Genomic DNA, 24,765 nt, shown 5'->3' with positions numbered 1-24,765 from the left:
GCTCTCTCTGGAAACAGAGGTCCAGCGGGTGGGGCAGGCATAACTCAAGGGCAACCGAGCAGGCAGGCTGGTTGGAGGTGAAGGACGAAGAGAGCCTCAGGGCACTGTCCCTGAGGTGGGTGGCTAGGAGTAGACTAGGAGGTTCAGTGGTAGGATGACTCAGGAAACCCACTCTGCCACTCTTAGGTCAATCACTTTACGTTCGTCTCAACGCTTTTACCAGTAAATTGGGGACCCCAGACCCTGTCAATGGCAGGTGACTGACAGCTCCCACACTGAAGGCGCAGGTGACAAGGAGACACGGGTGTGGTGTGTTCTGTAAACAGGAAGGTGAATGGGTGTCAAGGGTTACTGTCTTTTCTCTTTCCTTTTTTAGGCCCTGGAGTGCACCTGCTTCAGAAGAGGGACCATCTGCGGTATGGGGAAGCTCCTTCTTCCTGCCTGGCCTTGAGGAATAGCTGGCCGGTCTGGTGAGTAAGGGGAGTAGAGGCTGTTTGGAACAGAGATGCTGGCCCAGAGATGGTCCCTGAAGAGAGACCAGCATCCTGATAAAGAGCCCAGGAGAGAGGCCCAGAGAGATGAAGACCCGGGTGACTCCTGTGAGGGATCGGCGGGCTCATCAGGTCAGTGATGCATCCTGACAGCACTGCACGGACCTGATCTGCAGTCCCGCTGGACTGCCCGCCACTGGGGAGGGGACGGGGTCAGCCTCCCTGAGACCTGGAGCCACACATCTGGCCTTCCCCCTTCCTGAAGGTCAATCAATCTTGGCTGGGCTGGGGAGGAAGAAGGGCCAGCCTTCAGCAGGTCCCAAGGAGAGACTGATGTCCCCTTCGAAGACCCTCCCTCTGGAGTCTTCGGAATGTAAGTGGTAAGCAGCTGCTCAGGCCAAGCCCGGAACACCCGGGCGGGCTAAACGTCAGGGGAGAGTGAGACCTCTCCAGGTGACTTGGGCAAACAGTTTTAGGCACCAGCCTACAATTGCCCCACCCCACCATCCTCAACAGAGTTCTGCACCCTGGTCCAGCCTCAGTGGGCCTCCCTTAGCTGCTGTAGCCCGAAGTGTGGGTGCTGGGCCTGCGTAGCCAAACATCAGGCAGGTCTGGCTGGCTGTTGGGCAACACGACTGGGCTGCCGTCGCCCGGCCCCGGTCCTCCTCGGCCCTTCCAGGATGAGCTGCTCTGGTGGGAGGCAGGCACTGACGGGTCGTACACGGTCTCCTTGAGCGCCAGCCAGAGTGTGTCCCGCTTCCCGTTTAGCTGGCCCCGCTGTGGTCCCGGCTGCCCAGTTTCATCCAGGTCCTCTGGGGAGGCACCCACTGAGTCTGCCACACGGGCACTGGGCTCAGAGGTGCTGAGGCAGGTCTCATCAGAGACGCTGAGCCCCTCCAGGGTGCTGGCTGAGGAGCAGAGGCAGTCTGGGGGCTCTGTAGCCTTCGGCTTGGGGGAGTGGGACGGGGCTTCTGGCGAGACCGGCAGTGGCTTGGCCTTCGACCCCTGGGAGGCTTGCGAGGCCCGGGGCTGGGGGCTGGTGCCAGCCTGCTTATAGGGAGAGGAGGTCTGCAGGGCTGGGCACTGGGTGAAGACTGCCTGGTGGTCCAGGAGCAGCCCCCGCAGGGAGGCAGGGGCAGGTGCAGGCCGGGGATAGCAGGGGCCATCGTGCAGCTGCAGATCCTCAGAGAGGACCGAGGGCCGATGGGACAGCTTGCTGGTGGCTGTGCTGGTGTCGAAACTGGGGCTGCGGCGCCGGGCCAGGGGCTGTAGTTCATACTGCTCAGAGCCTGCCCCTGGCGCCCCTCCCACTGGCCCTGGACGAGAGTGGCCTGCCTTCTCCCCCCTGGGCTCTCCACTGCCGGCATCCCAGGGCAGGTGGGCACAGGGCCAAAGGATCTGGCCGCAGTTCTTCTCTGGCCCAAAGAAACAGCAGAGAGACTGGAAGAAGAAGCTGGCGAAGCCACAGCTGACGCACTTGACCATCATGAGGACGATGCCCAGCTTGCGGTAGAGCAGCACTGTGGCGGGCAGCATGAGCACCCCCGCCACAAACAGGGCTGCAGCCCCCACCGCCGTGGCACAGCTGGTCTGGCGCAGCGAGAAGGCCACGCGGCTCAGGCGGTCTGGGTGCGGGCACAGGTGGTAGGAGATACAGTAGTTGACAGTCAAGTCTACGGAGAGGCCCACGGAGGCGGAGAGAAAGAGGGCCTCGGCAGTGTTGAGCTGCCACTCCAGAAGAACCAGGAGCCCCACGGTGAGTAGGACGGTGCCTGCCACAGCGGCCACTGAGAACAGGCTGAGCGGAACGTTCCAGGTCCCCAGCAGCAGAGCGGCGAAGGCCAGCGCCAGCGCCAGGCCCAGCACCACTGCAGGCTCGGTGCTCAGGCTGTGCTGCAGGCTGTACAACTCCAGCCGGCTGGTGAACCAACCCTGGCGGAGGCCCGCGGGGGCTGCGCCCAGCTCCGCCGCCAGCCAGTGGCTGACCTCGGTGTAGAAGCGGTGGGCCTGGTTGTAGTCGGTGCTGTACTGGAAGTTGGTCTGGAACTGCAGCACCAGCGACGCCAGGCTGCCATGGGCATCGAAGCGGGGGCCCAGGTCCCGGGTGCCATCAGGGCCCTGCTCCAGGGCCATTGTCTTCAGACAGTGCAGGAAGAGCTGGGGGGCCCAGGGGAAGGCCGCCGCGTGGCCACAGCAGAGGCCAGGCCCCAGGCGCGCGCAGTGGGGGCTCGCCATCCAGCCCTGGAGGGCCTCCACGAGGCACAGCGTGGGCCGGCCCTCCGGCTGGGCGCCAAAGAAGCTTTGGTTCCGGGCCTGGTGGCAGAGGGCCAGCAGCCAACGCTGGGCCTCGGGGCTGCTGGCCGAGAAGTCAGGGTCGCTCACTAGGGAGCTATTGCTGCGGGGGTCCAGGGGATCCCCAGTGTCCACGGGCAGGACGCCCCATACCAACACCACGGGCATGTGGCCGCCCTCGCCCTGGGGCAGCCGCTCGAACAGAAACTGCTGCCGGTACTCGGCGTCGAAGCGCTCGAAGGGGTGGCTGGGCCGGAAGACCTGGCCTCGGGGCGGCGGCAGCGTGGGCAGCCGCAGGCGGGGGCTGACGCCGGCGATGTAGGCACCCCCGGCCGCCAGCGCGGCGAACCAGCAGATCCAGATGTAGCGAAACTTGATGACCCCGCACGGCAGCAGGCGCTGGAAGAGCAGGCGGGAGGTGCCCGCGGCCGCCCGGCGAAGCCCGCGGAGCCGCCGGTGCAGCGCCAGCGCCAGCCGCCGGGGAGCGCTGCGGCCCCACGCGCCCTGCGCCCGGGGCGCACAGCCGCGCGCCAGGTAGCGCTCGTGGAGCACGGCGGCCGAGGGCAGCCAGGCGAGCGTGAGCACCAGGTGCGCCAGCACGGCCGTGCCCATGTAGAGGGCGAAGCAGCGCACGGCCGGGAGGCGGCTCAGGTAGCTGGCGTAGAAGGCCGCGCCCGTGGTGAGGCCCGAGACGAGCAGCAGGTACCCGAAGTGGTGCATGGTGCGGCCCACGCGCTGTGCCAGCCCTCCCGAGGGCAGCTGGCTCTTGCTCAGGCGCCACAGGTCAAAGAAGATGAGCGTGTGGTTTGCGCAGACGCTGCTGAGCAGGACCAGGGCGGCAAGGTTGACGAAAGGGAAGTAGGCCACGCGGAAGGCCACGCGGTAGAGGAAGAAAGCCACGAGCAGGGCGCCCAGCACCCCCAGCAGCACCACGAGCGTGAGGAAGAGGGAGCGCAGGTAGAGGGCGATGCTGAGGAAAATGGCAGCCAGGGCCAGCACAGGGTACACCGTGTCGTGGGCTAGGTAGTGCCGCAGCAGCTCCTGCTTGAGGCCCAGGTCCATGCCTGTGATGGAGGTATAATTATCGGAGAGCCCCCAGGGGGCGGCCAGGCGATCCAGGTAAATGCCCATCATGGACGCGCCCTTTGGGGTGGGCAGGAAAAGCAGGCTGTACTTGAGAGAGGGCACCTGGTAGTCAGCCGTCTGGGGGCTCAAGAAGTCACGGTCCAGCAGAAAGTGCAGGAGTTGGTAGACAGCGCTGCTGCTGGAACACTTGGTGGGAACTTGGGCACAGCTCGGGGGCTTGTCTCTCCCGGGGCCCAGGCAGGAGGGCACCAGGGTGCCACGGTGATAGTAAAGGGCACAGGCTCGCAGCAGGGCCAGTGTGCGGGCCGTGTCCGCCTGCGTGGTGTCCAGGCAGGAGGAGCGGTTGGAGAGCACAGCTACATAGTTGCCCAGGGACCAGCTGGGGCAGCACTCATCTGCCGCTGTGCGCTGGCACAGGGCCTCAAAGCCGGCATGGGAGCGGATCTGTAGGGTACACAGAGCAGGAGGAAGCTCAGCGGCCGCTCGGGAGCGCACAGTCCCCCAGCCCTGCCAGATGGAGGCCCTTGCATCTCCTCCCAGGCTGTGGGGCAGAGGCACAGGGGTAGCTGAGCAGCCCAGCATGGCGTGTGAGGTAGGCAGTGGGGTGGGAGAACAAAGGAGTCACAAGGGCTGAGGACAGAACATTGTGGCCCCGAGAAGGTTTAAGCAGCCCAGAAGACAGAGGTAGGAGGCAGGGTAAGCAACTTGTCCCCTAGCTAAGCACAGCCTTGGGGGTGCTTATAAGAAGCAGCCATCCGAGGAGGCCTGCCCGAAGGACCCCTGCTGGGCTCATGCGCTGCTCAAGCCAGCCAGGGACAGGGAGCTACAGACGAAATAGATCCAGGGGCTCCGGGAGCTAGAAGCAAGCAGTGGGAAATGTGGAGGCCAGGATATCCCAGGATCAGGATCGCTGTCAAGTCCTGGTCCCCAACCTCTCTGCCTACTGGGCTGCCTTCCCAGAGCTACGGCTGCGTCTTTCCCAGCCCTCACACCCCTTTGCTTCTCCTGCTGACATCCCAAGAGCTGGCAGAGAGCAGGGAACAGGGGCCCTGCTGTCCGGCCCGGGCCTGAGTAGATAACTACCATCTGGCCGCACATCGCCACGCATGGATTTGGTTGCTGCTAGCTGCCCAAGTCGGGCCGTGACTCATGGTGACCTTATGTGCGATAGAGTAGAACTGTGCCCGAGGGTTTTCAGCAGACCACAGGCCTTTTCCCTCTGGGGCCATTGGGTGGATTTGAACTACCAATCTTCAGGTTGGCAGCTGATCACAAACAGCGTGTGCCACGCAGGCTCCTGTGTCTCGATCTCTTTTACATGGAGGCACACAATATGTAAATTCTGTATCTTTAAATTGTCGCATCGTTCCTCTGAGGGAGGTACCCTTAGTACTCCCACGTCAGGAACACAAAGACCAGGCACTGAGAGATTAAAAGACTCGCCTGATGCCACCCGGCTAGGAAGAGTGAGAGCTGGCATCGGATGCGGGCATCTGACAGAGTGCCCGCTCTTAGCCGGTGTCTCCCGGTACTTCAGTGTTCAAGTGCAGGGCAGAGGCGGCGGCGGCGTGTTTCTCACACGGTTTTGTTGTTTAACAGTAAACCTTTCCTTGAATGTTGACGTGTTTGGTTCTCCCCTTAGCTCAATTGGGTTGTCACTGCGTGGTTGGTGGGGGCCGGGGCTTGAAGCCCCTAGTCTTGGCCCCCTGGGCCAGGGAGCCTCAGCAGGTCTGCAGGCTCCTTTGAGAAGCTTTTGAAAACTCCGGGCTGCTGGCCGCCTGCCTTCTCTGCCGGCTCTGGCACCCGTGCCCTTCTGGAAACAGCTGACTCCTCCTTTCCCACCCCAACCGGGAGCTTCTCAGCGGCGGGGCTGGTGCCATTGCTAAGCAGGGAATACTCCCCCCCTCCCCCCCCCCCCCCCGCCCACTGCCGCAGGCCTGGCTCAGCTTCGTTTCCTTGGGGTCAGTCTAGTAGCCCTGGTCTCTCCGGCCAGCTCACCTGGTCCTGCTCCATGCGACACATAGAATGGATGGCGTGCAGGTTCCACAGGCTGCCCTCCGAGGTGGACATGAACACCAGCTGTGCGTAGCTCTTCTCTGTAACACACAAACACCCCATCCCCACCCCCCAGAGCTCAGCCTGCAGCCCCCAGCCCTGGGTCCACCCAAGGGAAGATGCATACTCAGGCCAGAAACCTGGCCTTGGTTCTGGATTCCCCAAACTCCGCCCCCACCCACTCCCACCCTCACGCCCCACCCCCTCAGTTTAAACCACCTTCCCGTCGGGAGCATCTAAGACATGTGCCTGGCAGCTGCAGTCCCACCTCCAGCCGGCCCTCTCTTAGCAAGCAGGTTGGGGGCTGGCCAGGAAGTAGCCGGGCTGCAGCTTACCAGGGGGGCCGCAGAAGAAACTCTCCTGCCTTCTGTCCTCCAGGGGCTCGACCATCCGCCGAGGCCGGACCATGCCCTGCGGGGCAGTGCCCCCGGGTGCGGGGCTCAGCGTGCCCTGGGAGTTGGAGCTGAGGTAGAGAGAATCTCTGAGCCTCAGTGGAGGCCAGAAACACCCCCCAGGGGGCTCCTGCAAGCAAGACTGACTGCCTTTGTGGGGCGGGGAGTGTCACCCGATGGCCCCTCCCTGGGGACCTCGACTTTCCTTCCTTTCCTGCCCGCAGGGACAAGGCAGACCCTGGCACCTGTTCAGCTCCAGGTCTGGGACAAAGGAAAGCAGCTTCGTGGGGCCTGTGAGGGCCTGCAGTGCTCGCCAGACCATAAGCTTGCGCCCGACGTCCGTGTCCCGAGGCTCGAAGCCCTGCAGGGAGGCGGGCAGAGAAGGGCTGGGGGGCAGGTGCGGAGCTTGCCCTCAGTTTTGCCTTTGGGCTGCCTGGCTCAGGGAGGGGCCAGCTCATTCCCCTGGTCGTGAATATGACCTCCATCTTCCCTCCCCCCACCCCCAGCTCCCTCCGGAGGGTGAGAGCCCACCACTGCCACTCCACCCCACACACACCCTGCAGCTCCAGGCCTGGGGGTCCCCGCCCTCCCCTGGGCCCCTCACCAGCAGGGGCTTGGAGAAGTCGGGCAGCTGGCCCCCTAGCAGGCCAGCCAGGGTGCAGAAGAGGACGGCAGCCAGACAGAGCAGCAGCATGGCCCCCGGCCACTCGGCAATCAGCTGGGAGTAGCTGGAAGGAAGGAGGCGCCCTCCTGAGTAGGTGCTGGGTGTGGTAGCAGGTGGCTGGATAAGCTTAGCAACCACCAAGTAGGAAGGGAAGCGAAGAGAAGGCCAGGAGGGGCTGAGCACCCCCACCCCCACCCCCCAGGAAGGCCAGGCCTACCTCTTTGGCATCCGGAAGGCCTGTTCCTGCCTGTGGAAGGGAAGAACAGAGGCTTGCTTGCCGCCATCCTCTTGCAGGGGAGCGTAGAGTTAGGAGAGGAGACAGAGAGGCCGAGGGACAGGCAGCACTGACCCACTCCTGCCCTTTCCCATTTTCTGCTCCAGCCCTCACTTCCTTGGCCGTGCGGGCTGCCTCCTCCATCAGGCAGAGAACATCCCAAAGAAGGGGCCCAGAGCCCTGGGGCGACCCCACTTTTAAACCCCACCCCACCTTCCAGAGGCAGCTGCAGGCCTCTGCGCCTCCCTCCCCTCCCCGCCTACCTGACGCTGACCACGTGGTGCTGCACAGACTGTGGCTTCCAGGCTCCATCTCTCTGTGAGGGGGCGGGGGATGGGCTGAGGCTGGAGCACAGAGCTGCCCGGTCCCCGAGCCCTGGCAGGGAACTGCCCCCCCGGAATTCTTGTGGTGCCTGGGGGTAGGTGAAGTGGGTGGGGGCCAAGGGACTGGATGGGTTCACAGGCTGGAGGGTGTTGGCTGCTGGGGGCGGTCCTGAAGAACTGGGGGGGTCCTCCAGGGGACAGCTGTGGAGGGAGCAGCTTCTCTCCGGGCTTGCCTCAGGGGCCACAGCCTTGGCCTGGGACCTAGGGAGAGAGGAGGCAGGGACTCTCAGCCGGCTTGGCATGGCGGAGCGGCCCCTTCTAGCCCAGACAAAGGGTTGTACCATTGGAGGCCAGAAGGGTGGGGGCACTTATTCACTCTGTCAGCAACAGACTTTTAAACATTACTGAGAGCCTGCTATATGCCAGGCATGGGCTAGATACGGAAAAGCGTGTCTAGCATCTTTTTTATTTGTATTTTTCCCCCAGCGAGTTGTTGTGAATTAGGTAGGGTTTACATTTCAGACCGTCAATTCTGCATTCAACAGTTCAACCCATAAATTAACCTCTACCCCCTATGCCCGCACATAGAATCTTATTCGGACTAGGAGGGGGCTTCGGAAAGTTTGTGGGAAAATGGAATGAAAAGATGATGGAACTTTTCCACGAATTGTTTGGAAGTCTTCTTGCCTCTGATCTAAGGAGAACCCCGGCAATGCGGGGGTTATGCATTGGGCTGCTAACCATAAGATCAGCAGTGTGAAACCACCAGTCAGTCATTCCGGGGGAGAAAGAAGCGGCTTTCTACTCCCGTACAGAGTTACAGTCTCGGAACCCCACAGGGGCAGTTCTACCTGTGCTGTCCCGGGTTGCCATGAGTCAGTACCGCCTCGAGGGCGGTGAGTTTAGTTTGGGATATGATCTTACTCCTTTCAAAACTCTACTGTGGGGATAGTTTCATTTCGTTGACTCCAAAGCTGAAGAAGAGCTGGTACTTGAACCCGGTTCTGGCCTGCAGGCCTACGTTCCTTAGCTGCCCAGCCTCTTGTCATTGACTGAACACTGGCTGCACACTCGGGCCTGCTGTATGGTTCTCAGGTGCCCTCGCTTCGTTCCAACTCATAGGGACTTTCCAGGCACCAGAAGGTAGCACTGCTGGGCCCTGCACATCGCGTTGGGGCTGGAGCCTGTGGACTTTCTCCTCCCTCAAAGGGGCTGCTCCGCCCCCAGGTTACCTGCCCTCACCTCACTGCTTGAGGAGCCTCCCCAGCTCACCCTCTCATCAGCTGGACCCCTGGCCCTGCTTTTGCCTTCTTCATAGTGCCGACCACACTGGGCATTTGCCCCCAGGGATGCTGGTCAGAGCGGGACAGCCCTTTCCCCACCAGGTCTCATAGGCTTCTCCCCTTGGGCTGGGTGCCTGGCTGTTTTCTATCACGGATCCTCCTGAACACCCAGAGAGCTACCCTTTATGGACAGGCTTCTGCCTGTCCCGGGTCTCAAAGCGTTTACTGTGTTATAGATGTTTCGGCTCGGACTCCATTCCCCCAGTCTTTATTATGGTCCTGAGGCCTTGCCGGGGCAGGGGATGTTCTAAACCTAGTCTCATTTCTAGGTTTTTAAAAAGAGCAGGGTAAACACAAAAAGACAGAGGAATGAGGGAGTCGGACCATACAGACGGGCACACCCACAGCCCACCACGGTGGCAGCTGCCAGAAGCTGACATAGACAAGGGAGGGCCTGCCTCCTCCTGGGCCACTTCCTGAATCTGGACCTCTAGCCTTCTGAAAGCACACACGTTCTGTTCTTCGAAGCTACCCGCCTGTGTCTGCTGCAGTAGCGCCTGGTAGCTGAGACCATCCAGCTGCCACGTGACCCTGGCCTCTGATGGAGTGAGGGCTCTGAGAGAGGGCCCCCTGCTCCACTAGCCCATCTCTGTGTGCCCAGTGCCCGAGCAGGACACATCTACAGAGGTGGCCAGGAATGATTGGAGGGTGAACACTGCCTGGCCTGCTGCGCCGGCTGCTCACAGTGGTACTGGGGTGACTGAGGTCCAGCGCTTGCCTTGTGCTCAGGAGGCCGGCTCCTAGATGGCCACCATCCAATGTGCCCTGGGCTGTCAAAGAGGAAGTCTCAGGTCTGAGGCCTTTAGAGCAGGATCTGGAGCCCAACCTGGTGGAGATGGTCAGGAACATATTGTAGGGACCAGGAGGACAGGACTGCCCTCTCCCCGAGCCCTCGTCCTGGCCTACGTGTGATGCAGGTGGGGGATGTGTATGGTGTGGGAGCAGAGTGGACTCCTGAGAAACCTGCTGGGGGCTGGGGCTGGAGTCAGCACTATGTTCCTCTCCCAAGATCCCTCCCACTTTGGGGGCAGCCTGGGGGTGGTCTGCTCAATGCCGGGCTTGCCAGATGGAGTGCCAGGTCCACCAGGGTGGAAGAAGGCAGCCTAGAGCTGAGTGGCTGGAGGATGCCCAGAGGGAATCAGGGTTGGGCAACAGTGGCTGAGCCTGCCTTTTCCCTGCCCCCTGGCCCGGGATGCCCAGCCTATGCCCAGCTGACTGGAGCTTATGCGGGATACCTTGCCTCTGCTGAGCCAAGCCTGGCTTCCAATCCTGCCTGCTGCACTGCCGAAGGGACTGCAGGGCCGGTTGGAGGCCTAGCTACCGTAGCTGATGTATGTGGCTCATGGCTCAGGAAGACTGGGTTCTGCCTAGAGGCCAAACAGAGAAGCTGGGCAGAAGAGGCAAGCTCTCCTCTTTCTCCAGGAGGATGGCAGGCTGGCACAGCAGTCTGGGGAGGAAGGCCCCTCATTTTAAGGGTGAAACAAGGACCCAGTGAAGGAGGCTTCTAACCTACAATTCTCGGAAGTCTAGCATCCTTGTCTGTTGAGGGAGGATATGAGGCTCATGCCTACCATCTCAAAGTGTGGAATGGGGTTTAACTGGATAGCCAGTGCAAGATGCCTGGTACAGAGCCTGGCATGGAGGAGAAACTTGCTTTCCTGCCCCTTCCAACCTCTGTGCTGCAGGGAACCTGTACTTCAGGAAGTATATTTATTGGGGTTTCTTTAAGGAACACAAAGAGTAGCTCTGTTTTAAAACTCCCAATCCCCAGAGACTCTCATTGCCTTGTATAATTATAAATGGTTTCCTTTTTGTTAACTAAAGTCGCACGAGAAAGTCGATCTCATGATTGCACCACTGTGCTTTTTACTAAGGGAACAATCTGGAGGGAATTGGACCAAAGCTGGTCTCTGGACAGCAGTGTTCTATGGACTTCAGGTGACCCACAATGGCAGGCAATGAAAGAAGCAACCGGGCTTCTGGCAGATAAGAGACCCTGCAGGCCAATCCACAGGGGCCAAAGAAAAGCTGATGAAAGGCCTGGGGATGTGTCTAAGTGGAGCCATGGACTTCCCTTAAGACTCTGTATTCCACAGCTTTTCAGTACCGTCTGCGTGCCCGCCACTGTGCTTGCTCTGGGCTGTGCCCATTGGCCTCCCTGTTTAGGGCCCAGCCAGGCATCCATGGGTCAGGAGGGTGGGCAGTTGAGGTGGCAGTAAAAGCCCTGTTGCAGCTGCGCGTGGCCTTTGAGCACTGGACTGGCCCGAGGAGCCAGGCCCCTGGCTGAGGGTGTCAGTGTTTTCACACATGGGAAGCCGGCCCTCCCTGGAGAGTCAACCAGCCTTTCTTGATTTGCGTTCTACCCAGGGGGTGGTTCCAGCCTCCACCATTGGTTTGCTTCCATGGAGTGCCACCAGGAGGCACCTCAAATCCCTTTTCTATCCCGGGCATCCCCTGCCCCGGATATCCCCTTCCTTGACTGTGCCTGTCATTGTCAGGGTGGCTGAGTTTGAAATCCCCTCTCCTCCATTCTAACTGCTATATACGTGGCCCTCTTGCTCAACTCTGCTAAGATAAAGACTCTTGCTGCCCTTGATGTTCAGGAGACCCGTGATAACCCGAGCTAAGCACTCCAGCTCTCACCTCCCAAGGCTGTGTTCCTTCCCACACCAGTTCCTTAGACCTTCCTGGGATATGCAACGTCCTGGGCTGCCTGCTTGGGCCTGCTGGCCTGTAAGCCAAGTGATTGGGGCAGGCAGAGGTGGGGGGCGGGGCATGGAAAGTGGTGACACAGGCCTCGCACAAGAGACCAACGTCACAGCAGCCAGAGCTTGACTGACAGAGTCCCTGTAAAGGTAAACGTACAAGTGCATCAACCATGCCCCCAAGCCTGCAGACACATGGCCACATGGACTTCCATGTGAACTCCAGAGTGGCTATGACCAATGGATGGGGCAGCAGGTCACTCCATTGGGGGTAGGGGTAGGAGGAGAAAGTAATTTTATAAACAACGAATGAAATATTTCAAGTATGTGGGTGGTCTTATTCACTACAAATCCTTCCCCAGAAGGTGCTACTTGGCCGATCAGGGCTTGTTTGTGCTCTTGAATGTAGTTCAGTCAAGTAGCCCCGGGCCTGACTGCTGTGCAGGGTCTTCTCTGGGAAAGTGCAGTGAGGAGCCGAAGGTCCCCGGGCATCACTAACAGCAGTTCCGATGCCCAAAATGCCCTCTCAGGGCAGGACAAGTGAGCACACTAGGCCAGGCTAACCCTTGGCAAGGCAGTAAATGATGGCCAAGGCCCTTCAAGAGATGCTCCTGGCCCTGAGGTCCTATCCCGTCACACCTCCTTCCCTGCTCTCCTTGACAGCTCCCTGCTCCAGGGAGCCGTCACCAGGTATCTTGTCCCTGCCTCACAGAAGGCCCTGTGCCTTTCCACTGCATAGTGGCTAAATCTATCAGGCGGGTGTGTGAACAGCAGAGGGAGGCACCTCCTCACCTGTGGGCGCTTCCCTGGGAAGTACAGAAGGCACCCTTCAACGCGGCAGTCTGGAGACAATGTGCCCACTTCCACGTTTGCCTCGGAAAGAATGCCTTTTATTTTCAGTGCAGACCACAGAGAGAGGCAAGGCTGTGTCTGGGAATGGATTCTGGGGGCGGTAGCCACCCGACAGGACACAGAAACTACGCCATATTGCTACCTGACTGGGCCCTTCCCCTCACACATGGCGGAGGAAGGGAAAGGCGAGGCACAGGATCTGGCCCAAAGTAGGAAGGTGTCCCTTTGGCCACACCAGCCCTGGGCCCCTTGATGAGGAGGGATGGCTTGCAGGCTCGAGCTTCCAGGCCTGCCCTCTCCCGCGGCTCCCAAGAGCACAGAGCGCTGAATGCCTGCGGCTGCCCGCAGGGACTCCGGGTCCACACGTGCACAGCTGGTGCGGAGCTTAATTAAGCGGGTGACGGACCCGATGGTGCCCAACAAAGGCAATCCCTGACGCGGCGTGGCGACTACCCTCCCAAGACACCTGTCTTCAGTGACTGTGGTACACGTTACATGCGCACCTTCGGCCACCCTGACACGCTCATCCGGTCCGGAACTGAGGGTGCTGTGGGCTGGGGCTCATGGGGACAGACAGGGCCTGGAGAAGGGTCTAGCGGGTGAGGGGGTGGGCAGCTCTCTGGAGACTGGAGGGGAGGGGGGCCCAGGCTGAGCAGGAAAGGTAGACACAGTGGGTGGGGCAGGCCCCCCGGCTCCCCCCCCCACGCCCCCCCCCCCGGCAGCGAGCGCTGTGACACGGACACTAGGGGGTGTCAGGGAGCGGGGGAAACTGACCCGGCAGGGTTAGGGCGTGGCGAGGGGGCGCACCGCGAGCGCAGAGGCCCGGGGAGGGACTTTGGGTGGGGCTGGTTGATGAGTGGGGCGGCATATGGCGGCTCCTGGGGCTACCTGGGGCTGGGTGCTGGCACCGCGAGCTTGGCGCTGTGGAGCAGTCTGCATTACCTGTCTGCGGAGCTGCCGTCTGGGTCCGAGGACTCCCCGTCGGGCCGCAGCTCTCCTTCCGGACCCGGGTCCGGCGCCGCCGGACCGCTGCTGCTGCTACCTGCATCCATGCCCGGGGGCGGCGCCGCTGTCCGGGAGCTGGTGCTGAAGCCGCGGCGGCGGCGGGCTTCTGCGCATGCGCCACCGCCAGGCGGGCCCGTCGGTGGGCGGGGTGGAAAAGGAGCCCAGCCAATAGGCGCGCGGCCGGGGGCGAGGCCACAGACTCCCCGCCACGCCGCCTCCCTGCACCCGGGCGCCGGGTCCTAGGACCCCCTGCTGGGTGCGGAGAACCCGTCCGCCTGGGGCAAGGCTGAGAGCTGCTGCGGGGCATGCTAGAATCTCACTCACCTCCCAGAAAGGAACTGGGGAGCATGATCCCAGGCCTCACATTTCCAGATCGCAGACTCCGGGTCAGGAAGATGGGTCGGCTGTAGGTGGCCTATTCTCTCGGGTTGGCTCAGAGTCCCCTCTCCGACCGCTGGGGCTGGGCACCTCTTCAGTTTGGGCTTTTCTTTACACTCACCTGGGCCTGAGCCCCTCAAACACAGATCCTTGACTCTAGTCTTCAAATGCGGGCTATGGGGGGAGGTGGAGAAGGGGAGGGAGACCATCAGAGGACCCCCAGCCCCAGCTCACTGCCCTTGTCCGGGAACAGCTGTGGAGTTGGGGCCAGAGCAGTTGAGCAGAGCTGGCAGGAAGACTGTCCTAAACGGCACCACCGCAAAGGCAGTGCCCTGAGTCTGACTCATGCAGCGGGTCTCGGTGGTGGAGTTAGGATGAGCTTGTTGCACATGGCCGGCTGCACATGCAGCGAGGAGGCCTTCGCTGAAGGAATGGGGCTGGTGAGAGTCCATTTTGAGTATTGGCAGGGACCGTGGGGGTAAGAGTGGGGAACCTTAGAGGTGAGGGCTCCGTGAGCCTGCCCTGTGGGGTTTGCAGTCCACCCGGAGAGACAAAAGGCCATTCCCTAAGTAGGTGCTGTCTGGGCAGGGTGTGGTGAGGTCCATGCGATGGTTGATGTGAGCTGCAGAGAAAGGGGACAGTGCAGAGGGAGGACCTCACGTTTCCTCATGGGCCTTGGAGATGGCTTCAGGTGATGTGGAAACTAGGGTGGGCTTTGAAAGTTAGGAGTTAGGAGAATGGGAAGGCATTCCATTGGGAGGAGAAGGAGGCTGTGTAAAGTTAAGGGATACACAAAGAAAGATGAGCCCCCACAATCAAACAAGTCCAAGGGGCGGTTGTGTAATTGAGGGGTAAAATTAAAGAGACATCATATAAGATAAGGCATGCAATTGTTCACCTCTTGGATGGCCATGATCTCAGCTGCCAGGTCCGTGCAGAGAGAGAGCTTATATACATTTCAGGGACATGCAAGCCCCCCCTGAATACAGGTAACCACATATGTAACAGGAAGGGGCTTACCATAGGCATGCAAGCAACAGGAAGAGGACGAGCTAGGGGTGTTCCCTCAATAGGAAGTGGAGGCACTGGGGGTACACATGTGTCAAGATGGGGGGACTCTAAAGTCAAGATGGCAGTCTAACCTTGACCCTCCTTGAATTGGCTTGACCTTGTCTCTGGGCTCTCCTTCAGGGGAATAATCCACTATCCTTATCAGAAGGGAGTGGGCCCTACTTAGGGTGGGACAGACTATAGAGCAGTGGTTCTCAACCTGTGGGTCTGGACCCCTTTGGGGGGTCGAACGACCCTTTCACAGGGGTCGCCTAAGACCATCAGAAAACATATTTCTGATGGTCTTAGGAACCGAGATCCTGCTCCTCTGTCTCCAGGCGGGTTTGCCCACATGCGGATACGCCCATCTACGAACATTCAGCATGAAGACTATTACCCATGCTACACCATGCTTCAAGACAAAATTTCATTTATTTGTCAGAAATAAATATTTCATAATACATAATTACATATTGTTTTTGTGATTAATCACTATGCTTGAATGATGTTCAATTTGTAACAATGAAAGTACATCCTACATATCAGATATTTACTTGACAATTCATAACAGTAGCAAAATGACAGTGATGAAGTAGCACCAAAAATAATTTTCTGGTTGGGGGTCACCACCACATGAGGAACTGTATGAAAGGGTTGCGGCATGAGGAAGGTTGAGAACCACTGCTATAGTGTCTGACTACTCTAGATGACTGATAACCCTCAGGGAGACAACCCCTAAGCAGCTGACCTCCAAGTGTACAGACATTGACCATGTATTAGTGAGCAGCATCTTAGGTTTGGCCTATAATATGGGGGACAATCTGGGGACAACTTTTCGGTATCCCACACCCTCTGAACAGTAGGGAGCCAGTGAAAGGGGATGAGGGGTAGAGAAAGCATCGGAATGCAACCCTTAAAGGCCCAGCAGAGCTGAGTGAATCAGATGGAATTAAGGTGGCAGGGGTCCCCCGTGAGGCCCTTTGATGGAAAAGGGTGGGACGTACAAGGAAAGGACGGGGAGGGTGACGTTCTCCAACAGATGCAGTGACTCCACAGGGCTTCTGAGAAAGCTGGGCTGGGCCTCCATTTTCACAGCTGAGGAACTGAGCAACCACCTGGGTCCCTGAGTGCTAGGCTGGACAGGAAGGAAGACTGGCTCTTTTAAGAATAGGGAATGGCCTTCAGGAAGCTGTTTATTGGGAAGAGGAGGTTCCTGGTCAGGTTCTGTAGTAGGTCAGGAGGGGAATCCACCTGCCTCCTTATCTGTGTCCTGTTTCTTCTGCTTCCTCAGTGACCCCTAGGACAGCACCCAGGGCCATGGCGAGAGAGGAAATCACAGTGACCAGGAGGGTGACATCTATGGCCAAGACTGGCGGGGGGAGGGGAGCAGGGTGTCCTTTCTCTTGCTGGTGCTGAGAGGTCTGGCCAGGGTCATGTCCCCCACCATGGCACAGTGCCTGTGGAAAGTCAAATGAGCAATGTCCAAGTCAGAGGTCAATGCCAATCTGAACAGAAATCACTCCTCCCATTCCTCAGAGAGGACAAAAGACTAGTGGGCTCCAGCAGGGGGTTGTGGTGGAGAGCGGAGTGGCAGGGACTACGGCTAGCCTTGGGCCTGATGCCTTGCTGAAGCTGGAGCAGACAAGAAAGGCACCTAGATTTATTGGGCCTCTGACTCTCACCCCCTGGACTTCCGGGTTACTCGTTGAGCTGCTAGCAGCAAGGTCAACAGTTTGAAACCACCAGCCACTCTGAGGGAGAAGGTTGAGGCTTGCTACTCCTGTAAAGAGGGGCTGTTAGGTAGCCAGCATAGGGACTGGGGCGTCCATTGCGCATGCTCAGAGGTTCGAGCTTCTGGCCAGGAGGGATTCGTACAACTAGGTGGGTGTTACACCTGGATTGGCCTATCTAAGCCAGGTGAATTTGATTCGGCCAGTGAGGTCGACCAGTATTGTCGGCCACACCTCCTAACAGGGCCCCTGAAGAGGCCAGAGGTTTTGCTCTGGCGCTTTCTCTCCCAGCGGCTACACAGTGTAGCACAGCCAGGCTGTGGTCCCGCAACTGTGCCGCGGGCTCTGTCTGGCTTGTGTTCCATTTACTGTGAACCCGAAACTGCTATTATTCTCTCTAAAGCCACTTGGGTCACAAACCAGGCTTTGGCGTGAAGTCTTTCTCGCTCGGAGCCAGGGACCGCGATCTAACTCTCCCCTGAGAGGTCTAACAGTACAGTGTCAGAAACTCACAGGGGCACTTCCACCCTCTCCTATAGGGTCGCTGTGAGTTGACATTGACACGACGCCCCCAAGGGGTTATTTTAGAGGCAGAATGATCACCCTCTTCCTTCCCTCACCCAGGAGCCCCTGTACCGCCATTCTCCAGATGTTGCCACGCTAGGAACTGTGGACGCCTGTATCTAAGTGAGGGTGCGGCTGGGGGGGTGGTGATGCTGATGAGGAGGTCACGCCAGGCAGAGAGAGACAGGATGCAGTAGGGGGTGGGGGAGATGCAAGAGCTGAGGGTGAGGAGGTGCCAAGGTGTGTGTGTGTGTGTGTGTGTGTGTGTACATGCTGCGTGCTGCATTTACATGCAAACAGCTCTTGATGACTGTGTACTTCTGCATGGGTGGTGTGCCCAGGCCCGCTGTGTGTGCAGATACACACATGGCGGTGAGTGTACATGGCTGTGTGTACAGGAGAATGGGAGTGTGTGGGAGCCCAGGCCGGCCCGGCCCTGAGCAGGTGCCAGACTCAAGAAACCAGGAAGAACAGAAGGGAGAACCTCGGCTTCCTTGTCTGAGGCAGAAATGACCTAGGGAAAACCCCAAAGACACTTTTTAATCTTGGGGGCACCGTTCCTGCGGTCTGAAGCCCAGAAAGGCTGGGTTGCTTCTTGACACAAGCTCTGGAAGAGGAGGCAGCCCCTCACCTCTTGTGCCAGAGCACTAGGGTCCCGGGGAAGCCGGGATGGAGGTGGGCTTCCACCTTAGACCTTGGCTTCCTCCTCACACCTGGGCTGCCTCCTTAGGTGGGAGAGGGGTGAGGAAGAGGCTGATCTGTACTCCAGGGTGGAGGCCCTCCTGGCCCCATTAGGCCCCAGCCAGACCCAGAAAGACACTCTCCACCCTGCTTGTACCTCATCCTCAGTTCCTGTGGTGGGGGCTCTGAGCTGCCTGGGCAGGGGGAGGATCCCTGAGAGGAAGCAGGGTGGGGGACAGAGCTCCACAGTGTGGTTGAGGTTTGGGAACCAGCCAGTCGCCAGCGAGGCTGTGGGGGTAGCCAGGAAGGCAGCGCAGCACAGAACAGGTGGAGAAGCAGCGGGAGAGAGGATGGGCTGCTGGGCCCGGAGGGGGTGGGAGGGAAGGAGAGAGACAGATGGGAAAACAGAGTCGAGTTGGCCAAGGAGAGGCTGCAGCCGGCAGGGGTGGGTGCGTGGTGGCGTCCCACCCCAGGGGCTGCCGCCTGAACCTGCTCCTGGCTTTTCCTCCAGCGGCAGCACCGGTTGGTGGCTTCTCCCCGGAGGTCACGGCAAGGGAGGAAAGGGGGAAAGGACTGCCTGTGGGGAAGGAGGAGAAAGAAGCCAGTGGGGTCGATTGGGTCTGCAGTGCGAAACCTGTTTCTCACTGACACTCATTCGGTGCCCACACCCCATCACAACAAGCTCTGCCCACAGTGCCTTCATCCGAGCACTCAACAGTACCTCCATATTCAAAGGCATGTCCCAGTGTGCCAGAGAGCTGGCTGAATCCTTCAGGGGTGGAGGTGGGGGTCGAGGGGGGTGTTTTGTACCCTGCTCTGTCAGGTGTCTGCCCTCCCCACTCCCCCTAAACTCCATGACCCTGAAGAAGACACTCCTCCCTGTCCAGGCAGGATCCCCTGCCCCCCGCCCCAGACTTCCCACCAGCCTGATCTCAGCCCAACCTCTAATCAGTCCCTCAAAGCGGTTGGTTGGCTCTTGGCCACTGCTCATGGCTTCCAGCCACTTGGCTCTCCCTCCAGCTCCGTCTGCTCTCCCTTTCTGCGGGAAGCCTGCTTGGACCCAGCTTAGAGAGCGTCCTCTGGCCTGACCAGCTGCTGGTCCCTGGGCTCATTCAGCACTCCCCAGGCCTACGTGTTCTGATGCCTGCTGGTTAGGACTTGCCGATTTGATGAGGTGGGGGGTGGGGAGGGTTTGGGAGGGCCTATGATGTGGCTGCCAGGAGCTGGATGCTGGGTATCAGACCAGCCGTGCCTCTGTGGCCTCACTGTGAGTGTGGCCTCGTATGCAGGACGGGAGAAGTAGCTGCCTGCTTTACTCTGGACGTTGGCGATTCGGTGAGATGAAAGGCATGCGAGCTTACCTCTTAAATTGTAAAGCGGTTGACAAAATGCAAGTGTAACGACCTGGTTTCTCATTGGCTCGCTCTCTTCTCTCTCTCTCTCCCCCCTTCCCCAGCCCCACCACCACACACACAAAGTGCTAGTTGTCCCTGTCTTCACCATTCACCTTCTCCAGGTCTTCCACCTCCTGGCTCTGAAGCTACACCTGACTGTCGATAAGGACCCAGGAGCACCTGCGGTTGACCAGGTTTAGTGTCTCGTCATCAAAATCTCCGTCTCTTCTCCTCTAGCCTCTCCAAGGGATCGAAGGAACCAGAGCGCTCCAGCCCCAGAGCTTGGAAGCCAGTGTGGCGCTGGTGCCTGGTAGGCGTGGGTGCTGAATGGACACAGCTGGTTCACCCGACCCGCTGACAGGGTGGGTGGTCTCAAACACCAGACATCTGTCCTGACCCTCATCTGCCACCTGACACCCAGATTCACCCCCAGCCCACAGTGCTACAGCAACTCATTTGCCCTTGGAAAGGTGCCAGATGAGGCTAGCCCTGGCAGTGGGGACCTCAGCAGCCCCATCCAGTGGCAGCAGAGCTCACTGGTTGTGGGGGGAGGTCAGATGCTAGCAGGCATCTCCCCCGAGGGGCGACTGCAGTGGACCCAGGCCAGCTGTTAAGGACAATGGACAGACCTACAGTAATCTATTTGGTTCCTGTAGGTGGGGTTTACAGCCTCCTGATCATGGTGCCTATGGAGACCCAGAGAACAGGTCAAACTTAAGCTGCCATCCTAAATCTAAGATCCTCCGATCTTGTCACATGTATACTCCCATCCCTCCTCTTCCTATTGACTGTGTGTCCCTAGTCCACCCCTCTCATTGCTGTATGACCTATAGTGCAACCCCTTCCTGGGCCGCATGTCTGCCTGTAATCAGTGACCTTGCACGCCCCAACAGGTAGATAGGCCTGGGTTAGCAATCGAGATAGCTCTTCCTCTCTCTCCCCTCCTCCTCTCTCGCTGGTCTCTCTCCCCTCTCTCCTCAGCTCCCTCTCCCCTGTTTCCCTCTCCCCTTGCCCTCCTTCCCTTCCCCCTCTCTCCACGTGGACCATCTAGCGGTGCTGAGGTGAGCATGCTACCATGAAATGTGTCTGACCCCATTATTGCAATATTTCCTCTATCTCTCATGCTCTCGATGATTATATATATGTATATATATCATCAACCATACAGTTGTGCTTACTGAACCCGTGATGAGTGATGTGGGGCTGGCTCCCCCAACTCAAACCGCAACTGGTGACTGGCCCCAGTGGGTCAGACCCCAAGTGTTCCACTCCCTCCCAGTCCTGGCAGGAGGATCAGAAACAGGCAGTCAGGTCTCCTGAAGTCTTTCCACTCTCTTGGGGCCAATGACCGTAGGGTCTCCTGGGTTCTCAGAACCCTCTCCTTCCGACTCCCACCGACCCTCTCAGCCTGGGCACACTAACCGCCCAGGCCTCCTCCTCCTGTCTCTGAACAAGAAGTTGTAGGGACGGGGCACCTTGACTGCAGGTGTTGGCATGCTTGCGGTTGGCATTCAATTTGCCCTGAGTAGACACATGGCACACAGTCTGTTCATTTCCCCTGGACCCACAAATCAGGATGAAATAGTTGACATTCGGGCTTTCTGTGATGCCCATGGCTGGTGAACATACACACACAATGTTCACACACACCCCTAATGCTCCTTGTAAGGGCATCTAGAGCTCCCCCTTTTTCTTGGCTTCTACTTGTGCCACACTGTGCAGCTGTGGCCACCTCTGAGCTATGCCCACAGGCCTGCCCTGTAGTGGGGGTGGGGTGGGAAGAGCCCCATGGGGCTGGACTTGAGGGAAGGCGTGGCCAATGAAAACCTTAAACCAGGCCGGGTCCTGGTGAGGAGAAGGAGCAGGAGCCACAGGCCTGGAGTGAGAGCTGGTTCTCTCTCCCCCCCCCCCCCACCCCACCACACACAAGGGCACAGATCAGGGTAGAGTGTCTGAGTGGCTGGAGCCAGCGGCTGTGGAAAAGGACCTGCTGCGGAACTCCCGCCTGGGCGCAGCAGAGGCTGTACACTCAGTGATGACTCAGGGACAGGGCAGAGGAACAAGGCTGCCAGGAGCGGGGGTGGGGTACAGCACTCAGACCCTGTTGGGTTCCACAGGGACTCACAGTGCCATACACACACAAGGGCACAGGCTCACCATGGACACATACATACCTACTCTGCAAGGACACACCTCCAGACACAACACCCCTAGCCCCACCCATGTGGCAGAGATCCTCCCGCCCCCTGCCCGTAGGAAGCAGGGCCAGGTCCTTGCCTGTGACGCAGAGCAGGGGTCGAAGGACTTCCTGCTCCATGCACAGGGATGTTTGCGTCACCTAGGGAGGGCCAGGTTGGTGAAGGTGCCCAGGGCCACGGACAGAGGTTGCTGGGGTATAGGTGAATACTCCATGGGACAAAGAAGAGCTGAACACAGTGTGTGTGTGTGTGTGTGTGTGTGTGTGTGTGTGTGTGTGTGTGTGTGTAGGGGGGAGGAAAGAGCGATGGATGATGGGGTTAGGGTGTAGACTAGATTTGCCGGGTAATGAGACACCATGACCCAGCGGTTCTCAATCTTCCTCATGCCACGGCCCTGTCATGCAGTCCCTCATGTTGTGGCCCCCAACCATACATGATTGTCGGTGCTACTTCATCACTGTCATTTTGCTACTGTAATGAATCGGGCGACCCCGTGAAAGGAGTCATGACCCACAGGTTGAGATCGACTGCATAAAACCAAGAAGGGGTGGGGTGGCCGGAGGGAGGGGGAGGAACCTCAGCAGGGCCGTGGAGCATGGGGCCCAGCCCTCTGCAGCGGTGGGGCTGTTCGTGGCTGCTGGTGGCCGTCGGCCGTGGGCGCAAGCAGCTCCGCTGGCTTCGAGCTTCAAGTTCACCCAGCCTGAGCAAACCCACTGCTGAGTCCACTAATCCCACAAGGCAGAGAGGGCTGGCCCCTCCTCCCACCGGGCCCAAGAGGAGGAGGAGGAATAGGAGAAGGGGGAGGATGAAATGGCGCCTGAGAGAATCTTTGTCATGGGTGCCACTGTTCCAGCCCAGGGAGCTGGCCTCCGTAGAAGTCAGAAAGGGGGCTTTGGGGGGCAGAACTAGAGACGCTTGCAGGGAGGTTTGGGAGACAGACTGCCAGATTGCTCAGTCAGCCCCAGAAGGCTGGCTCCTATCGCCCCCCTCTGGCCATAGCTGCCTGCCCCCCAGCCCTTGCTGTGTGTGTGTGTGTGTGTGTGTGTGTGCGTGCGTGCGCGTGCGCGCGCACTGCCTTGTCTCCCCACACCCTTTCTTCGCACACCACCTGCTCACACTGGATCAGTGCGCCTCAGACTCGGGGTTGGAAGCCGTGCTCCCTTTTGTGTCCCCAGGGACCGGCCCAGTGTGGGCGTGTAAGGTTTCTTGAGTGGGTACCACCTCGGTTCTTGGCTTTGCACGGTGAAAGAATTCACGCTGAATCACATTTTGTAATCCAAGTGGGTTTTGATGAAGGACGGGACAAGTTGCAGGTTTCAGTCTCAGAGGGGTTCACAACTGGACGCAAGCCCCTCATGGAAAAGAACAGCATGGGCGGAGCTGGCGGAGGGGGGGGATCCCAGCGATCAAGGGGTTGAGGGAGCAAGGGACTGGAGGGCGCGGGGGGGGGGGGGGGTGGTTCAGGGGGGTGCGTGCGAAGGCAAGAGCACTGGGGTAAGAAAGAGTGTCCCAGAGCATGCTCCCTGCCTTGAACCTAGCCCACCCCCTGGCTGGGGAAGGCGTGGGTGAAGGAAGGTATTGACTGACCCCATTGTCTGGATTGAACCCACCTCAATGAGGTCGTGAGCCTGGGCCTAGCTTGGACCACCCAGGTGTACCTCTCACTTGGCTGAGGATGAGCATGCTCAGTTTGGGGTCTTCATAGGTGTCTAAGGGTTGCCTGATTTCTTCCCAATCTGCTCTGTGGGGGCCTTCGCAGGCATGGGAGGGACACCCCGTCCCTAAATCTCACTGCCTAACCGGGGCACAGAGCCTGTGCCCAGGAAATAGTTGGTGAATGAACGGGGATTTGGAACGAAGGTATTGTTCAATGAGAACTGGTCTCCATCTCCCCGGATTTCTATTTCTGGGGCTTATTTTTTTCCTCCTCACTCTTTTTAGGCATTAAAAAAACAAAATTATTTCTTCCTGACAAAAGCCCCAGACATTCTTTCGTGGTCTCGCCCCTCCTGCCCTGGCTCTTGCTGCCTGTGTCTGAGCTCATGGGGCTGAGCTAATCGGAACCTGGAGCTCTCTGGCCTGCTGGAGGCCAGAGGGCCCCCCACCTGCCCTCGCCTCGCTTCAGGAAAGCTTGTAAGGCAGGCAGAGAAAGGGCGGATGGTGAAACGTCTTCTGTGCCCAGGTTTCCTGGGAAGAAAATTGCATTTGAATGGTATGAAATTCATTTTTTTTAAATTAACATGTAATTTGATTTTAAGGACTTGTGGCAAAACTGGTGTGCAATAATGATGGTGTAGGAATGGTTTTTTTTAATAGTCCTTTTTTGGAATACTGAGACATTATGAATAAGAGAAAGTAACACATGCCCAAAGAAATAAAGACATCGATCCTAAACAAGATGTATACGGGAGAGCTGATCCCTGTGCTGGGCTGGGTTCTCTGCACAAGCAAAACCACTGACGCTTGTATGTGTTTGTAAACAGAAAGAGAGTTCTATCCAGGAGCGGCTCACGCAGTTGTAGACGCTCCTAAGTCCAGTCCGGTTCAAGTCCATGGGTCAGGTGTAAGCTGGAGGTTTCCCCTGACTCCTGTAGCGGCAGGGGCTGATGAGCAGGAAGCAGGAAGTCGAAGTAGGAAGACCCCCGGCTGGTGGAGGCAGAGCCAAATGGATCCTAGGTCAGCAGTCTGCTGATGGTTCCTGGGCTGAACAGGCGCTTTAACAGGGGGTCAACAAGCCAGAAGTGAGCTCGTGTCCAGGCACTGCCCGTCTGTGTAAAGAGGAGGCCCCACCCACTCCTGACTGTGTCCTCCCTCAAGTACACGGAGGCAGAGTAGCTGCCTGGCTGCTTCACAGAGGGGAGTTGACCACACTCTGAGAGATCATCTCATGGGAGAATCTTGGCCCGCACAAGCTGACATAAAACCCAACTGTCACCATCCCCAAATCCAAAAAGCCAGCTGCCACGGAGTCGGTTCTGACCCATAGTGACCCCGGATAAGGGTTTCTACGGCTCAGTAAACCTGGACAGGAGCAGACAGCCTCACTGTTGTCCGGTGCCATTGAGTCGGTTCTGACCCATAGCGACCCTATATGTACAACAGAAACAAACCTACCTGGTGCTATGCCACCTGCGCCAGGGTTCTTACGTTGCAGCCGCTGTTCCAGCCGCGGGGTCCTTCCAAGCAGGTCGTCCTTCTCCAGGGCCTGCTCTCTTCTGACCGACCACCTGTCCATAGCAGCTTTATTTGGGAACATGACTCCAATACCCAGCACTAGGTAAATGGATA

General features: G+C 58.9%; 1 protein-coding gene across 1 annotated transcript; it reads right to left on the bottom strand.

The window, feature by feature from the left end:
- Positions 1-1,043: 1,043 nt before the first annotated feature.
- On the bottom strand, positions 1,044-13,529 carry DISP2 (dispatched RND transporter family member 2). The gene is made up of 8 exons (XM_075530903.1): positions 13,420-13,529; positions 7,518-7,838; positions 7,198-7,227; positions 6,921-7,044; positions 6,562-6,677; positions 6,260-6,387; positions 5,868-5,965; positions 1,044-4,313 (listed from the first exon to the last, which is right to left on the bottom strand). Exons 1-8 carry the CDS (start codon positions 13,527-13,529, stop codon positions 1,044-1,046), a joined length of 4,197 nt encoding a protein of 1,398 aa, XP_075387018.1.
- Between the last annotated feature and the right edge of the window lie 11,236 nt (positions 13,530-24,765).

This window comes from Tenrec ecaudatus, chromosome 14, assembly GCF_050624435.1.
Source record: "Tenrec ecaudatus isolate mTenEca1 chromosome 14, mTenEca1.hap1, whole genome shotgun sequence".
Taxonomy (NCBI): Eukaryota; Metazoa; Chordata; class Mammalia; order Afrosoricida; family Tenrecidae; genus Tenrec; species Tenrec ecaudatus.
This window is presented reverse-complemented; position numbering and strand designations above follow the sequence as displayed.

What these genes read in the sequence shown, in the direction of transcription:
- DISP2 (XM_075530903.1), bottom strand. Translation starts at nt 13,529, where the DNA reads ATGGATGCAGGTAGCAGCAGCAGCGGTCCGGCGGCGCCGGACCCGGGT. An exon ending in GACGGCAGCTCCGCAGACAG is followed by an intron (nt 7,839 to 13,419) that starts GTAATGCAGACT and finishes CTCTCTCCCTAG; the next exon opens with GTCCCAGGCCAAGGCTGTGG. An exon ending in TTTCTTCTGCGGCCCCCCTG is followed by an intron (nt 5,966 to 6,259) that starts GTAAGCTGCAGC and finishes TGTGTGTTACAG; the next exon opens with AGAAGAGCTACGCACAGCTG.